This window comes from Vipera ursinii, assembly GCF_947247035.1.
Source record: "Vipera ursinii genome assembly, chromosome: 5".
In the NCBI taxonomy this organism is placed as follows: Eukaryota; Metazoa; Chordata; class Lepidosauria; order Squamata; family Viperidae; genus Vipera; species Vipera ursinii.
Genome location: NC_139518.1, coordinates 45622749 through 45641426, shown reverse-complemented (window position 1 = coordinate 45641426; position 18678 = coordinate 45622749). Strand labels below are relative to the sequence as shown.

The 18678-nt window shown below is 39.9% G+C and overlaps 1 protein-coding gene across 3 annotated transcripts in view; it reads right to left on the bottom strand.

Annotated features, from left to right (window-relative positions):
* KCNIP2 (potassium voltage-gated channel interacting protein 2) overlaps positions 1-17581 on the bottom strand; it is a gene marked incomplete at both ends in the record, with an annotated part of 121812 nt that extends 104231 nt beyond the window's left edge. For all 3 annotated transcript variants that reach the window (XM_083364381.1, XM_083364384.1, XM_083364385.1), the window contains one exon: positions 17509-17581. In XM_083364381.1, coding sequence (XP_083220507.1) covers positions 17509-17581 — 73 coding nt within the window. The remainder of the gene's footprint in view (positions 1-17508) is intronic.
* Positions 17582-18678: the final 1097 nt, after the last annotated feature.

Genomic DNA, 18678 nt, shown 5'->3' with positions numbered 1-18678 from the left:
TCCCAGTTGTCCTCCGGGTGAGATTCAAGGTTCTGGTAATGGTTTTGAAAGCCCTACATGGCATGGGTCCGGAGTACCTTAGGGATCACCTGCTGCCGGCGTCAACTTCCCTCCGCCCAGTGCGCTCCCACAGAGAGGGCCTCCTCAGGGTGCCGCCGTTCAGAGAATGCCGTCTGGTGGCTCCCAGGGGGAGGGCGTTCTCTGTGCGTGCGCCTGACCTGTGGAACCGTTTACCGGTTGAGCTCCGGATGGCTTCCGACCTTCGCTCCTTCCGACGTGACCTAAAAACCTATCTGTTTGAGCAATCCAGTCTGGTCTGACGGGTTTTTGTTTTAATTATTGTTTAAATGTAATTTATCTTCTGCATTTGGGCACTAGGGTTTAATTTGTTTTCAATTTCTGTATTTGTGCATTTTGATATTTATGTCCCTGTTCACCGCCCTGAGTCCTTGGGGAGAAGGACGGTATACAAATCAAAATAAATAAATTTCTGCATCCCCCCCCCCCGTTCTTATAACAGTCTTTTTCCAACATTTCGGGGGGGGGAAATCTCATAAAACTTTCCAGGATGGAAAAGGGTTAGCAATGAATGAGCCAGCTTCCTTCAATTCTGAGGCCATGCTCTGTTGTATTCCCATACTAGGAGCCTTTCTAATAAGTTGGTTTATGCATCCAATAACCTTTAGGCTGTATAGCCAATAGTTGGCATAGGGTTGGAGAAGCCTGCCATTGTAATCCATGTGTTGTTACTGCCCATGGATGCTTTGGCTACAAAGAGAATCTAGACCCACTGAATTCTCACCACAAATTTAGCAAATGGTAGGAGGAGAAGCAGTAATGCTTTTCAGCAGTCAAGTTGGCTTACATTTCATTTATCCTCAAAACAACTTCAATAAAATAAAATAGATTGGGTGGAGCTAAGAAAACTATTTGTTCAATACTTGTGAGCATTATCATAGCACAGGTTTCCTCTGTTGATCCAAGGTGGGCAGCCTAGACCACAGAAAAATGCAAGGATAGAGAAGGCTAATTGATCATTCAATGTATGAGCCCTAGAACTATATTATGGTCATTATAGTATTATAATGAATGTACATATTTCTTGAATGTCTTTATTTGCTGACAAGGCACAAAATAATAGAAAGGAAAGAGGAAACAAAAGAAAATGTATCTTGTTGGCTTAAAGCAGGTGAGAACCTGATTATGAAGAAACTCAAATCAAAGAAACAAAGAACTTGAAAAATTTATTTTCACCGATATATTTTCCAACTGAAAGACACTTAGTAATGCACTTGCTAAAAAGTTCTGCATTTTCTCCATTCTATATATACTGAACTATCATTTTAAAGTAAGATGAAAATTGATCCTAAACAGGTTATATAGCAAAAAGAATTAAGATTATTTGAAGTCCATTTGAAACACAGTAATGTCTCCATTAAATTTTAATGCTATTTAATTGGACATTGATTAAAATAAAATATATTTTTTAAAAAGTTAAACAATGTCTAAAGTATTGTGACTGAACATTAGAAATCTCTTGCAAAAGAATAAAATGAGGTGGCTAGGAAGAACTATTCTATAAAGATAATTGATACAGGAATTTATGTGAGTTGTTGAATTCTTGATGTTTGTCCATAAAAAAATGTCTGGCATGAGTTTGGCTTTATATGGTCAATGTAAATTCAATATCTTTTTGAATAAGTAGGAGAGAAAAATATGATAAGGACAACATAATAAAGGTGACCAAACATTGTGACTACCAAATTTGATATGTAAATATTAGAATATAATATAGTTTCAGTTATAAGAATTTAGATGCTCTCTCTGTGTATGTGCATTCCTCAACCTTTATATCAGGATTGCACAGTACAGTGTTAGTTGTAGCAGAAAACATGTTAGTGGGAAGAACAAAGGTTCAATAAAATACAGGAAACTCATCTTCCACTGGCCAGCTTACTGTTCTATAAATGCAATATATATATATAGAATTGATATGAAGAAATCATGAAAAGCCGTCAAGGCCATTACATCACATGCCCTCAAGAGAGAAATATTTTTTTATAAAAAAGCCCACTCTTCAAAGTATGGCATATCACTCTGGTGAAGCCCTAGGTATGAAAAAAACACCACTGTTTGAACTTCACAGGTTGTTCTGTAGACAACTTGTTGAGGTCATACGTTGAGAACTATCTATATTACACGTCAGGGAAGGGTTTTTCCCCCAGAACTCAAGATATGAAGTTTTGTTAGCAGAAGTGAAACCCAAAACAAGACATTGATGAATATTCTGTTCAAAATGCCTGCCAGGTCATTCTATTCCCCAATCTACCCCCAACCCCACTAGAGCTGAATTATATATCCTACCTAACCGTAGTTTATTAAGCCACAATTGAATGGGCTTGTATCACCTCCTAAGCCATAAACCATCATTTACAAATCTTGCAATTGTGTTCACTTGATACCTAGAGCCCAAATCAAACCTTTGCAATACATTTGTGTGATATGAACTCAAGAAACCCATTCAGCATGCTCACATCATATGAGACTGTTTTTTTGTGATTTTCTGGGTAGGTGTTTTTGTATTTCTACAAACCTTACCTCGCTCCTAGCCTACACATACCTTTCTTTGTAATCTGACAGCACTGCTTTAGCTTTGTGATTTCAATTGCTTCTGAGCACTCTAAATGTTTCCATAATGTTAATGTCAGCTTCTACTTCTTTAAAAGGGGGCTGCTAGTTATCCCTGCGCACAGTGGGCAAATTGTACCTTGTCAATAGTTGATGAGCTAAAATCTCATCAGTCCTGCTGAGAGGCTGATGAGATTTTAACTCAAGAATGATGGACAAGATTATGATTATGAGAAATGATTGCGATTGTATCCACGTTCAGAAAGAGCTAGATGTCGCAGATCGCCCACTCTCGCACAGCATCCTTTATCTGCCTGGCATCCACCAGTTCTGTTGAACTACCATAACCTTAACCCAGCAGAACTGATCATGAAGGAAGTTGTAGCCAACAGACCTAGAGAGCACTAGATAGGGAAACAATGCTCTGCATCATGACACATTAAAATGGCGTACAGCACAGGCATATTAACTGACTGTATAATGAAGTCATCTTATAAAGCTTAACCAGCTAAGCCATAAATATATATTCTGTGCATATAACCACAAAACTGGAAAAATGAGGAGGAAAATCCTTGCTCAGTAAAGGAGAGTGAATAGCTATGATTTCAGAAAGCAGAGCAATTACACATGGCCTCTTCACACTGTGAAAGGTGTACATTAATGAGCATATGCTTACCTTCTTCACTACATACATACATACATACATACATACATACATACATACAATACTATCTTCTTCACAGTACAGATTCAATCCTACATAAACATTGGAAGAGGTTATTCCTCAAGCAATTCTGCTTGCAAAGTGCCCACGATCTTAACCTCATAAGAATCCTGTAATCGTTTTTCCTGTTCAACAGAATTATAAATTTGGAAGAGACAATTTAGGACATCAAGTTCATTCTTGATCAGTACAGGAATCAAATTAAGACAATTTCGACAGATGGCAGTGTCTACTCAAACACATTCAACAAAGGAAAATTCACCACCAACCTCAACAATTAATTTGGCTGTCAGACTGCTCATACAGTCAAGGATTTCTTTCCTCACATCAATCTAAAATCTGTCTTCCTTTTATTTAAGATCATGATTCCATGTCTTGCTCGCTAACACAACTGAAAACAAATCTTGATATTCTGTGGAGAGAATGAAGGTATCTTTTAAATCTTAACCCACTAAGCCATTTTCAGGTACTGAAAAGTTACATTTACAATCTCCCACTGCCCAGTGACTCAACTTCCCTTCAAGATTAACAATAAGTTCCTACATCTGTCTGTATAAGACCTAATTTCTAGTCTTCTGATTATTCTAATTGCCCTTCTTTATGACTGCTCTAGTTTCTCTGAATCTTTCTTAGAATCTTTGGAGCTGGACATAAGAATAGTCTGGTTAATGCAGAACGTAATGGAACTATGACCTCCCATGATTTGGGAACTGAATATTGATCTAAAATCTAAAATTTTAGATCAATATTCAGTTCCCAAATCCATGCATCCATCCATGCATCCATCCATCCACCCATCCACAGAGGACTCCAAGGAATTTTAGTGGCTTACAAGAGTTCACATAAAATAAGAAGTCACAATGCAAATCCAGTCAATAAGCAATTTATATATTTAAAACCTTATAATAATCATAATATTGCACATTAACCATTCTGCAGAAAAACTATTTTGACTGCCTTCCTAAACATAAACAGGAAGGGCACCATCCTTAATTGCGTTCCTCATTTTTGGCAATGCAACATTGCTGACACATATTCAGCTTGTGATCAGCCATGGTTCCAATATCTTTTTACAGAGACTATTCCCCAGACCAGTGGCAGTGATCTTTTCCTCTCGTTTTTCAGTTGATTGGAAAAACTGCTGCCTCAGCAGCTTAACTCTTGCTGTGCTTTCTGGAATGAGGTCAGCCAACATGCTGCCTTCTTGAAGGGGGGATTGGGGAAGAATCCTGCTGGAAGGAAAAGATGCACCTTGACAAAAATTCAATTTTTTTCTACAGCTGTTAAAATGATGATGATAATGATGTAATAATAACAATAATATTGCAGACCTAGCCAATATTAAGCAATTGAATAAATTCTCCTAGGTTATTAGCTATCCCATCAATTTGTGTTATTTACAAATTCAGTAACATTCCTTCCACTTCTTTATCTAAGTTATTAGTGAGTACCAGGCCAGTGGCATCTTAGCTGATATCTCACTTCAGTTTGATGACAGACCATTGATTAACACTCTTTAACTATGGTTTTCAAGCATCATTAACTGTAGATTCATCTAACAGATATGCCATCCAGCCCATAATTAACAACTTTGCTGATCAGCATGACAGGGAGTCTTTCTCAAATGTTTTGCCCAAGTCCAAATATAAATTGAAAGCACTTCTATAATCTATGAAGGAAATTATCCTTTCAAAAAATGAGACAAGGAAAGGCTAGCAAGCCCTTTGCTGATTTCTAGTAATTGGTGGAGTATATTTAAGATGCTGGCAGATTCATCCAGACTGCCAGCAACATCTTTACTACTGAGAGATGATTGTAAGCCATGCAGTCCTGAGAGCTGAACTCACACATAATTGCCTGGTAGAATGCATTTCCTCTTCCTAGAGAATCCTGAACCAAAATAGGATTTGTCTTATTATTTCTTATAGTTTGCCATTTTCTCTAATCAAATGGCATGTAGTTTCCTTTTCCTTCCTTTATTTTGAACAGGTACAATCCTTCTGTAACCTCTGTTCATTCAGAGCTTTAGCTTTTCCAACAACAACTCTATAGCCTTGGTGGAGCAGTGGGCTAATGCCTCCTTAAGTAACACCAGCTGCCTGCAATTAGTGCAGGTTCGCATCCCACCAGGCTCAAGGTTGACTCAGCCTTCCATCCTTCCGAGGTAGGTAAAATGAGGACCCAGATTGTTGGGGGCAATTAAGCTGACTTTGTAATAATGCCGCTTGGGGTGTGTGTGAAAGCCCTAATAAGCAGGCATATACATAGAATGAAGGCTACTGCTAAGCTTGTAAGCCGCCCTGAGTCTTCGGAGAAGGGTGGGATATAAATGGAATTAAAATAAAATAAATAAATCTGCACTGTTCAATGGATTTTTGTTGATGACCTGTCTTTCTTTTCATCTTTTACATGTGTGACATTTTTTATTTTTGCTGAGCTTTTTGTGCATCCAGGTTGTCTTTGTCTCCTACCTCCTTAGCATTTCCCCCTCCCCTTTCAAGGAACCCTATTAAAAATCCTACTGAGACTTAACAGGATAGCAAACACGACTAAGAAAGAACTTTCACCTAGCCCTTTGTAGATTTCCTAAATTTTGCCCCGTCCCCCTGTCTTACATGATCACAATACAACAGTCCCCCAGTTGAATTGCTACTGTCTATCCCAGGAAGATGTAACTCCACTGACCATTTGTATTATTATGGCTATACTGACTTCTTGCAAATGGACATTCTTTGCAATTGCTGTTCAGTAAGGGCAGTCTCCAGTCTCAATTATATTAATAGCATCTCCAGTTTCCAGGATGTCACCAAATTTGTCTACAATTTTTCAGAGTCCAACAATCTTTGAAGCCCCTTTCAGCATTTACTATATATACCAACTGTAAAAAGAGAAGCTATTGACCCAGTTGATTAATCACCAGCTTTTCAGGGTAGCAATCTGCCTCAGACCAAACTAAAAGCACTTTGTTTAATGAAACCATTGCTGATAAAAAAACGAAAACAGGAAAAGCAGGGGGAGGAGTGGGATAGCCATTCATTAGAAAAACCAATCTGCCTTTACTTTAATCTGACCCAAAGTTCCCCAATGGGTAATTCTCATTTTAATAAACTCATTTTATAATCTTTCTGAAATTTAAAGGCTACATATGCAGGAACAAGTCAATCAGAGTTGAGATGAGAGAACATACCTCCCAGAAAATCAATAATTCCATATTTCTCTTTGCTGTTCACCCATTATCTGAATCAAAGGATTTCACCCACCAGTTTTTAAAGTGAATATGAGTTTATGCAACACAACCTCTATAAACCACATCTGCAATTATGGGTAGGTTTAGAGTTGCTCTTTCTCAAGACCTGCCATATTCCTAATATTGTATGCCAATATTTATTTATTAAATGTTTAGCCCTACCTTTCTGTTTATGTACTGTAGATATTTAAGATGGCTGTCAACAGCCATATACAAAATATGATAATAAACTCAGTCCAATCAAAATCAAAATTAAATTAAGACCATTAAAATATGTCTATGTCTAACAATTTGATGTCTAACAATTAAAAACTTACCACCAGAGGTGGATATTGTATCAGCTTCCTAAATCCTGGAAGAAAAGAGGTCACATGCACAGTATTCCATAGCCCAGAAGATACATAAGACACAATTCTTTTCTTTGTAATAGAAGCATGATTCTGGCAACAGGGCTATTTTCAAATGGGGCTCATGTCTCAATCTAAGCAACCAGAGTAAAACATAGTATGAGAAGCAGCCTGTCAGATAGTTAGGCCCTAAGCTCTTTGGCTATGTAAATCTTCAAAGGTTAACACCAGCATCTTAAATTGATCCCCATAGGCAGTTGATAGCCAGTGTACATGTTCAGCATAGGTATCCTGTGATTCCTGTATCGTACATGAGTTATCAGCCTAGTTGTTATATTTTACAGATAGTATAATTTACTATAATTTACAGATATTTTTTTAAGAGTTATAGGTAGTCCTCGACTTACAGCCATTTGTTTTAAATGACTGTTCAAAGTTACAATAGCACTGGGAAAAGTGATTTGAGACCGTTTTTCACACTTACATCCATTGCAGCATCCCCATGGTCACATGATCAAAACTGGCAACTGGCATGTATTTATGGTGGTTGCAATGTCCCAGGGTCATGTAATCTCCTTTTGGGACCTTCTGACAAGCAAAGTCAATAGGGAAGCTAGATTCACTTAATAACTGTGCTTTTAATTTAACAACTGAAGAGATTTACTTAACCACTGTGCCAAGGAAGGTCATAAAATGGGGCGAAACTCACTTAACAATTGTCTTGCTTGATGACAGAAATTTAGGGCTCAGTTGTGGTCATAGGTTGAGGACTTCCTGTACTTTGCACAGAGCAGTTTGCAGTAGTCAAGATAGGTAGCAACCTGTTGCATATAATTATCATTAAGTCCAACAGGTTCACGAACAGTCATGGTTGGCATGTTAGCCATGGTAGCACAGACCCACCCCTTGCCACAATTGCCACTTGCAAATCCACTGACAGCTGGAGTCAGAGTCAGCTAATGCTTCCTTACTCCCATCTTTCTGAAAGATTGCAGTTCCATCACTTTGCTTGAGTTCAGCTTTTTTCATTACTGAGTATCTTCATTTTATTCGGTCCCATCCGGTTCATTATTGGGATTAAGCAACGTTCAAGGGTAATGATTGCTTCCTTAGAGTTAAAAAAGTAAGTGTAGAAAAAGAGAGATCACCTTGACACAAATTTGCAAGCACTGTTGCCAGGATGATGAGGGGTAAAACTTGGTTTTAACAACAGACTTATGATATTCAGAGAGATTCAGGCAGTGGTGGGATTCAAATATGTGAACAACTGGTTCTCTGTGTGGATGCCACTTCCGTAAGTCTATTCTGGGCCCAGGCAACAAAAAATTAGCTACCGGTACTTGTTCTGCCAAAGTGGTGCGAACTGGCTGAATCCCACCACTGGACTCAGGCAGATGTTTTCCTAATTCACTGAACCATAAGAAGGACATTCCTACAACCCAATCAGACTTGCAAGATTCTGATATAGTTAGCCTCAGTAGAAGTTGGAGTTCATTTCTTGGTCTGATCTACCCTTGCTGAACAAGTGCTGCAAAGCTGGATATCATTTGCATGTTAGTGGCACCCTTCTCCAAAGCTCTGAAGGACCTCCCACAACACTTATATATTTAAACCAAATAGCATGGGGAACAATATAAATTGATGTCCTGGGTTCCAACAGAAATCCCTACAAGAAGGACTGGAATTTGCAAAATAGTGCTCTACCTCCACTAGATAGCCCAAAAGGATACCATGACACTATGAAAAGCTGCTGAAGGGCCTAGCAGAACTAGCAGGACTGCTTTTCCCACCTAATTTCAGAATCAGGTTATTCAAGACAACCAAAACAATTTCAGTACTACATTATGGATGAAATATAATTGAAATGGGTCAATTCAGAACTGCAAAGTTACCACTTTTTCAGGCACATTATTCAAGAATAAAATATTTGATATCAACCTATACTCACAGAGATTTTTGAAGTAAGGGAGGGCTGTTCAGTAGGGCTGTTAAAATTGCCTTAAAAAGGTACAGTTTATGAGTTGAGCTTATCTAATCAGCTGGAAATAGCAAAGATCAAGCAAGCAGGTGACAAACTTCACCTCTCCAGATCTACAAGCTCTAAAACAATCTCAACAAGAAAATGCCAAAAATTACATTCCCCAATAATGGAAGCTAAATTGAGGCAATCTAATCAACTTTATCCACAAAGAATAAGTACCGTACTACTTACAATGAATTTTTAACTGTGTTAGACTGACTTCCCTAGAAACAGTATTAAGACTCTCTTCCACCTTGATGTAGGAGGAGCCATATGATATGATTGCTGGCCCATTTGATGCAAATGCAGTCAGGGGACAGATATAGGCCCTCTTTGATGCATCCATTGTCATGGAGGAGGACTTCAGATGTTTTTGACACCCAAATATTCCTGTCTTGCATTCGTGGATTCCTCACAAACAAAATTGTTGCTTAAGCTCTGCTAGAGCAAAGAGAGTGTTTAGGACAAATAGTGTCAATTATCCAGGCCACCTCCATGTTCACATCAACAGGGCTTCATCAATATTGTCAACAGTCAAAACAGGAAATTCTCCAAGCCCATTTGAGAATTTATCTAGAAACATCAAGAACCTGCTACACATTTTAACTGATTTTCCAGCTCTGCAGAAATTTAAAATAACTACCAGTCTGAAACTCATTAGAAAGTGAGCTGTCCATGACAATGGAATTGCAGAAACCTCCTCCTCTTTCAGACCGCTAGCTCTACCCACCCAGAAAACCAAATCCAGTTCGTGTCTTTACTGCATAGGAGCATGAAATCCTGAATCCCTCCTGATTGGGCAGTTTCAGCCTGGACACTAAATTTCCCCAAGACACCCAAAGTACTGTCATGATAGAGATAGTATCCAAAAGAGGCATTATTATACAGGAGAGTAGATGGTACTCATTGCTTTAATCCCATATGGTGAAAGTCTCTTTGGTTTTGATCAGACAAATAACAAGGTCAGGGAAAACAGCTGATTCTTCTAATTTTGAATTTCATCAGAATTGCTCATTAAATTTGCATAAGCAGCAATGCAGATATTCTTATTATTCTCCTCCCTAATCTCCAGATGAAGGAGACTGAAGCAGCCATTTTATTCAACTTTGGGCCACGTTGTCTGGAAATTAAGGAAACTGATAACCAATACTTCAAGAAATCAAAGCTGAAATTAGACAACTTCTGTCTTTTTATTCTGTTTTACAGAATTTGCACAACACCATATTCCCAATGTAAGTAAAATAGCACAAGCTGCTTTCACAACTCAAAGCAAATTTGTTGCTGGACCAATATTTTCTCATTTATTTTTTGTCTCTCCAAACTGAGAGGTCCTGATTAAGATGTCCTGTTCAGTTTTTGCCCAACTCAAACAGGCTGAACATTGCAAAGCAGAAACACAAAATACAAAATATTGTCCTCCCTATGTCTTGAATAACTCAAATGTTTTACATTACAAAAACGGCCTTCAGTACTCAACTGCACACATACAGCACATCTGCCCACTAGAAAAATAAATATCTTATTTGAAATTGAGCGAAATTACAAGATTGAAATTGAGCAACAAGAGAGTTTCCAAGCCAGGAAAGCAAAAGAGACCATAGTCTCAGAAATGGACAAAATACACAGAAAGAAGGTGGTAGCCACAAAGTACATATATATACCTATAATCTTCATAGTGCAAATTTTAGTTCACAAGATGCAGCATCCCCAATTACAGCAAACTAATTGGCACTTGAAATCTCAAAGTGAGCAAGATAAGTGAGATCACTTCATAGTCCTGTCAGCATTCAGGAATTGCCCAGAAACTCCCCCTCCCCCCATGAGCATGTGGTGGAAAGCTTTCTTTATGTGAGAACCATTATCCCCACAGACGTCAAAGCGTGAAACCAGACAGTTTATGTGAGAATTTGCAAGATTGTACCAGAGACCAAAGCCTTGGGGTGTTGAAAGAGTTAAAGGGGGTGAGAAGACAATGGTATGGAAAGGAAGATACTTACAAACACATAAACATGTGTACACGTGCAGAAACACACACTGCAAGGTATCATAGAATTAGAAATACTTCATACCACCCTGCTTTCTAAATATATGTGTAATTGTATATTTAATACAATAACATCATGGATACAGTGATCAGATCTCTTCTTTTTTAGGCCATAGAATGTGAGGCAGCCCTTCAAAATATCCCACTTGAGATAGGGGACAAGTAGGTGGAAGGCCTGGTCCATGATGCTGTGGCCTGGTAGCCAAACTGTATATGAAATACTATAATGTTAATTGCTTCCTCCTAGGCAGAGAAAAAGTTGAAAGTGGTCGTCACACCTCCATTTCTAGATGTTGAGACTCTAGAAAGAGTACAGAGAAGAGCAACAAAGATGATTAGGGGGCTGGAGGCTAAAACATATAGGGAACGGTTGCTGGAATTGGGTATGTGTAGTTTAACGAAGAGAAGGGTGAGGGGTGACATGATAGCAGTGTTCCAATATCTCAGGGGCTACCACAAAGAAGAGGGATTCAAGCTATTCTCCAAAGCACCTGAAAGCAGGACAAGAAGCAACGGATGGAAACTAGTCAAGGAGAGAAGCAACCTAGAACTAAGGAGAAACTTCCTGACAGTTAGAACAATTAACCAGTGGAACAACCTGCCTCCAGAGGTGGTGAATGCTCCAACACTGGAGGTTTTTAAGAAGAGACTGGACAGCCATTTGCCTGAAATGGTATAAGGTTTCCTGCCCTTCCAACTTTATTATTATTATTATTATTATAATTATTATTATTATTATTGTTGTTGTTGTTGTTGTTGTTGTTGTTGTTGTTGTTGTTGTCTTCAAGGTGACAGGACCATACTCCATGCTTGGCTTACAGTACATAATGGTACGTGAGAGTGTCCTTGGGAGATAGGAGGGAGAACTGCAGACTGGAAACCAACATTAAAGATACCTCAGCTCACAGAAAGAGAATCATTTCAGAAGAGGCCCTCTCAATTTTTTCCAGAGAATAAAAGGAAAGGAGGAGAGAAATGCCTTTGATATTGCTTGATTCTGTTAATGTAACCTTACAAAAAGGTAGAACTGGTACTCTTGCTTGTGCTTCTTGTCTGGACTACCTTGCAGGGCTAACAGGCTTTGAACCATAGTTCTGCTATGAGGAGATTCATGACAGATAGAAGTTGGCTACCATATACAGTAGGCAAGCCTGTGCAGGCTTCCCACTGAGCGGTTTGACAGAAGCAACATGACTTACAGTAGCCCTTTACCTGTCACTTCTAAGGGAGTGAAGGAAATGTAGGCCTTGTCAGCATCCCAAGTGCATTCATTGCTGGCTGTTTCTATAGTGATCATTCACCCACTGCCAAATGCAACTGTCTTTGCACCAGCTGTTCAGCAGCAACTGCACGACAAAGAAGTTGCAAGGTAGATGGCTGTACGCTCTAGGGAAATCAAGGCACCGTGGTGGTGAAGTGGCTACCAAAATAGAAATGTATGCATCTAGGATTGAGACCATCTTTTTTTTTCCTTTTCCCATGTGTAGCTGAGACTGTCTAAAGGCCACGAAGGATCAAGACTTGGGAACTAATATCCAATCCACAGGTCATATTTTAGCTTCCTTCACAGTGAACCTTTAAACTCTCAGCTCAAAAAAAATTTGCTATATCCAATGTTATATCTGTTGTGTGCTACAGGTTTAGATTGTATTAGGGGAGGTTTAAGATGGAGACAATTAATCATTTTCATGAAGTTTGAAGACAATAGGATTCAGTCGTTGCTGCCTGTAATGTACTCTTATTTATTCATTACTTCACTGTTATTTTGGATAGAAGAGGCTCCACTGATGCTTACAGTATGCAGAAAGCCTTAAGAAAAATAACACCCCTGGGATTGTAGAAAAAGAAAAGGAAAAAAAAGAAACACTAGCACTACTGTAATACCTTCAAGTTAGAAAACAAAAACATACCACTTCCAATGGTAAGTGGCATTCAATTAAATCACTGTAATAATTTTATTATTATAAATTAACAATCTTGAGTTAGAGCGGTATAGAATTAATGCTTATAGATTCTTCTTCATGCACGCAGCAATGTTTTTTAGCATTTTGATTGCTTACAGGACCACTTTGAGAGCTTGTGGATTTTCAGGTGGTATTACTGAAAGGCTACTCATATGAATAAACTGCACAGCCATTTCTGCAGATACTTATCATCCAGTTTTAACCCACTGCAAGGTCCTTCTTCTCTTAAAAAATGTACCGAAAATGTACCCTATAATGTACCAAAAAATAGCCAATTATTCACTACAAGCAGTTGCATACATACAGCAAAATACTCTGTTTACTCTTGTTTGCGAAGAATATTCAATTTTTACAACAGCTGCAACTGCCTATAAATGAATGCAACAACTGTACCTGTTTTGTAGCTTATTTTAAGATTTAGTAACAAGATAAGATGTTGTTACTACCATTTCCTTGAAAAAGCAGATTGTTTTTTTAGCCAGATGTAATGCTGAAAGTGAAACTGCAATTTCTATTGGCATGATTGTAATGCCATATTTGGACTCTAAGCTGGGCGAGGAATGTGAGCACAAAATTTTCCTGACCACTAAACTGTCTTCCAGGGATTCCTAAGGCCAATCCCAAGAAGTCAATGGCTAGGGCTAAGAACCATTTTCAGAAGTTTGTGCTTCAGGGAGGATGACATAAACCAAAAAAAGCAGAGAGGATTTTCTGTTTCTTACTCTGTATCAATTCACACAATCATCCTTAGGATTTTAATAAACTTGGATTAACTTTTTTTATTTCAGACTTGTTACTTAAGGCTTTTTATGTAGACAATTGGCAGGAAACCTCCCTGCTTCCTTGGAAAACCTTTATAAAGGGGATTTACAAATGAAGCGTGGCCAAGCCCCGATCTAGATTTGATTGGTGAAAAAAACAGATCTCCTATTTGCCCACGTCACTTTCTTTCATGACATTGACAAAGATGCCTGACAAAACAAAAAGGTATGCCAGCATAACAAAACTGAATAAACTGCTGTTAGGTATTTGTTCTCAAAAGATTGTTGGGTTGTTTTTTTAGGATGGTGACCAAGATGCACGATATGAGTTATAGGTAGTCCCCGACTTATGGCCACACTTGGGAGCTTCCATCATCAAACACTGCACTTCAGTGAATTGCATCTGATTTTATGAACTTTTGTGCCACAGTCGTTAAGCAAATCACATAGTCTTGAATACAGCTTCCCCCATTGACTTTGCTTGCCAACCCAACCTTCACCCCCCAGAAGGTCGTAAATGGCAATCACATGACCCTGTGATGCTGCAGCTGTCATAAATATATGCTGGTTGCCAAGCAACTGAATTCTGATTATGACTGTGGGAATGCTGTGACGGTTGTAAGTGTAAGGTCCAGGGATAAGACACTTTTTTCAGCATTACTGTAACTTTGAACAGTTGTTAAATGAATGGTTGCAAGTTGAGGACTATCTATATAACAGCACTTATTTCTTTTATGTAAAAGTAAATACAATAAAACAATGATAGATTTAGAAGAGAGGGGGGAGAACCAGAATTAAAAGTAGAGACAAAATATTAACAATTTGAAATTTGTAGTTAGGCATCACTTCGTTATCCCAAAGTAAAGAGGATTTAAGCTATTATGAGAAAGAAATAGAAAGTGGGAAATCCAGATCCATGTCAACCAGCATGCTGACTAAACTAATAGCTGTGAAGGTGGAAGATACTTTGTTTTCTTAAACTTGAGGTGGACAGTGTGCTCAAGAAAAGATTAATTCTAGGAAGTAAGACAATGCGAACCTTAGACGAGATTATGAAGACGGAGGATACTTCAGTGACAACAAAAATTAGAAAGGTGAAAGCAACAATATTTCAAGCTGCAAATTCATCTTTGAAAAGTAGACACTGAGAAATGGAAAGGGAAAGAAGATAGGTATTTCAAATTATGGATTTTGAGAAAGTTACGAGTGGTATCACAGATTGTAAGAAGGATCAATACATCCGATCTGGATCAAATAAAAGCTCAGAGATTTCTTGAGAGAAAAATAAACAAAACAATACATTTTGTCATGTGACACAGGTGGATAATGAATTAGAAAAATAAGTGCTAGGTAAGACTGAAGGAAGTAGAAGAGGGGTAAGATGATCAATAAATTAGATGCATGGGTTTTAAAATGGAACTGGAGTTTTCAAAAAAGGATGCCCTGGAAGTGGTGTCCTGGGCTTCTGAAAAGCCTTTAAAACTTGGTCCCAAATCTGGGGTCAATGTGCATGTGGTGGGGGAGGGGGGAGGCTATCCTGCTTTGTTTTAATGATTTTAGTTCAAACTGTCCAATTTCATTTCATTTAATATTAGCTGTTATACATTAGCCAGAGTCCACTTCAGGCTATATTGTATAATAATTATAACAACAACAACAACAATATCAGAAGATCAAAAGTTATTACACTCATAATAATAAAGCTTAACTTGATAGCAGCCAGTTAGCTATTTGGATAGTATTATAAAGAAACACAGGAGTATATGAATTTTAGAATATCAGTTTACTGTTTTCAGCTGTGTTCCACACTTTTGCACATATAACTTGCTGCAACTTGGACTCTTGGAAGAAATATCCATTTCCAATACTATCAATAAGAGATGAATATTCACGGAACTTTCTTTACAGCTCAATTAGGAAATATTTCCTATAGTTCAAGTGATACCAAAACATGAAATAGTAATTGTGTGTGGTCTTAAAAAGCCATGGTTTAAGTTCCCCAAAGTACTTTGTTGTATTCCATGGTCCCTCATTAAGTCTCTGGACCAGCTACATTTTTTGCCACTATAGGCGCAACAGCTATGCCTAAAAAGCTGACAAGAAGATGAATGTGAATGATTCAAGGGAATTAATAGCAAGGTAATGTCTGTTAACAGTGAGAAGGTTGACCAAAAATAAAGAAAACAGGAAATGGAACTAGAGCAAAAGTCATATATACATATTCTTTTCAGCAGTTAGGATGTGAACTTTAGTTCCAAGAGAGAATTTGTCCATTAGTAAATGAAGAAGAGATGATCAAAATATAACATATAGACATTCACTGTATGTGTGCTGCATAACGAGTGCCCAGCATTTCACTAAGTAGTAAGTTTATTATGTTATTTTTATCCACTTGCCCCTCAAAGTATATGTGTTATACAAGACCTGAGATTTGTAGCTGTCTTTAATAATATTCTCTTTGTTGCTTATAACTTTATATTAAACATAAAACTACATGAAAAAGTAAAAAGAAAAAGAGAGCAGTAGTGAATTTATAGTATCAAAAATCAACCAGGGATAAATGGCTCCATTGATTGTGTGGAAGGGAGAGTTGAAGAACACAAAAATTCTTGACTTTAATTCTGCTCAGTTCCCTTCAGATAAAAAGGGTACACGGAAATATGAAGACTGATTAATATACTGTGAAATCAAACTCCTACCTGGATAGCAAAATATGAATGGCACAAGATCAGGAGTTCCACAATTAAAGGTCACAACTGGGAGGAACCTAAGCTTCTTTTAAATTGCATTTTGATTTTAAATCATATTGATGTGTTAAAGTCACTTGAGAGACAAGACATCATGTGGGCTTTGAATTTCTACTGAGCTCAAAATATCTCTGTGGCTGAAGAGCCAATTTTGCAGGCATCGAATCGCTTGAATGACGTTCAGGGCCAACAGAGAGAGGAAATTGCTCTTCCGTGTGCAGAGGAGAGCCCAGCAGCATTGACAAACTCCAGCACCACGGACAGCACCGGACCTCTGAAGAGGTTTTGTTAGTTCCTGATAGGGAAGGCATCTCTTCCTACTAGCCCTTTGTATAGATATCGGGGTCTGTGCTTTCTGTAGTCGGCTAAGACCCTCTAATAAATATTTATTTATTAAATTTCTATGCCTCCCATCTCCCTGGTACAGAGCAGAGGCAGCAGAAAGACGTAGATGAATTCCTTCTGATTGAATTTTATTTTTTTTATTGAAGATTTCCTTGTCCATCTCAAGGGGATCTTGTCCAACTTCTACCTTGGTTTTAGACCGAGGAGTAAGTTCATTAAGATCTCCTTCGAGTCTTGGGAGAAGGCATCGCAGCCAGCATTAGCTCCAGACCTTGGACCATTTTAAGGAGCCAAGCAGTAAAAAGGTTCTGTTTTCCAGCCTGTAAATCCATTCAGTCATGCACACGTACAAACATGCATCTTCACCTACTTCGAGATGGCAAGGGACAAAATCAGCGTCCTAACCCGACACCCTCTCCTCGGCACCATCACTTTGTGCAAGTGGAAGTTTTGTTCAGAAATGGACTAAAGAACCCCTCCCTAGATCGTGACAAGGATGCACGGAGGAAAACCCCACCTTTGGCAGGTGGTGCTGGGTCGACAACAGTTACTGCGTGGGACCTCTTTCACCCTCCACCCAGTTTGCTGTTACAGGGATGCTGCATCTTCCTAGCCCTCCCCCTCCTCAAGCAAAGGCGGCGGCTCTCAGCAGAATGCGCTGCCAGTTTGGGGGGAACTCACCGGTTAGTTGATCGTAGGAACCATCGAGGTCCCGCGAATCGGAAAGGCTCTCCTTTCTGCTCTTGCCGCGCATCTTGCGGAGCGGAGACGCCCCGGGGAGCCGGGACAGGGCGGGACCTGGCTGCACACCTTCCTTTCCCTTTACAGCTTCTCTTTCTTGCCAGGTGGGGCGCCCGGGGCGCCCGGTTCTGATGCCCCCCTCCCCCTCTGCAGATCCTCCTGGCGGGGGCGCGGGACCGGGCAGGGGCAGCCGGCGTCCAGTTCCCCGGCAACAGAAGAAGCGCAAGCGCCTCCTTTCCCAGCCTCCGAGCTGCTCCCCCAACTCGCCTGCCAGCTTCTGTGCACCGCCGCTTGTTTGCTTCTCCGGTTCACACGGGCGGGCTTCTTCTCTGCCCGCCTGTAGCTGGGGCGAAAGGAGAAGAACCAGACCCCATTCCCGGGCTGGGTGCCTTTCTCCCGGGGGCCGCCTTGAGCTCCCTCTCGCACCGCCCCACGCCAGAAGGGTGCCGGTTTACTCCCGGGCGCCCATCCGGGCGCTCCCTTGCACTCAACCCAGGGGCAAGATGGGCTCCCGCAGGAAAAGAGAGTTTCCCTCAGACACGTGTCTTCAGGGCCTGGGAGACACGTGCACCTGTACACAAACGCGCACGCCGGCGTCGTTGGGAAATTGGCGCAAGAATAGACGTCCTCCCACACTTCTGGCGGAGCCAGAGGCTCGCGGGGGCAGGAGCCACCCCAGAGCTACCCACTCGGCCTGTCGCGGAGACCCCCGAGGACAAGATGGGGGAGGGAGGTGAGCGCTTCACCCGGGACTGAGCGAATCACGCCAACAAGTGCTCGCGCTTTCTTACACACCTCTCACGCTTCTGAAGGATCCGTGCCGGCCAACTGACACGCTCCGCCAAATCTTACTCTACCTTCAGAAGAGCAGGTTAGCACCAGCACCCCACCCCCACCCCCTGTGAACCAGGTCTTAGTTAAATAAAATGACAAACAGTCTCTTCTATCTGGCTACAACGGAGATACTGAGATGGAAACACTTCATCTGTTGAATTTCTGTCTCTCCAGCTACTAAAAACACAGGAAGTCTGTCAAGAGGGGGGGGGAAGGCAAGTCCTGGGTCCAGCTGAAAGGGGGAGGGGCGAGAGGGAAGAGAACTGTTGCTGTACT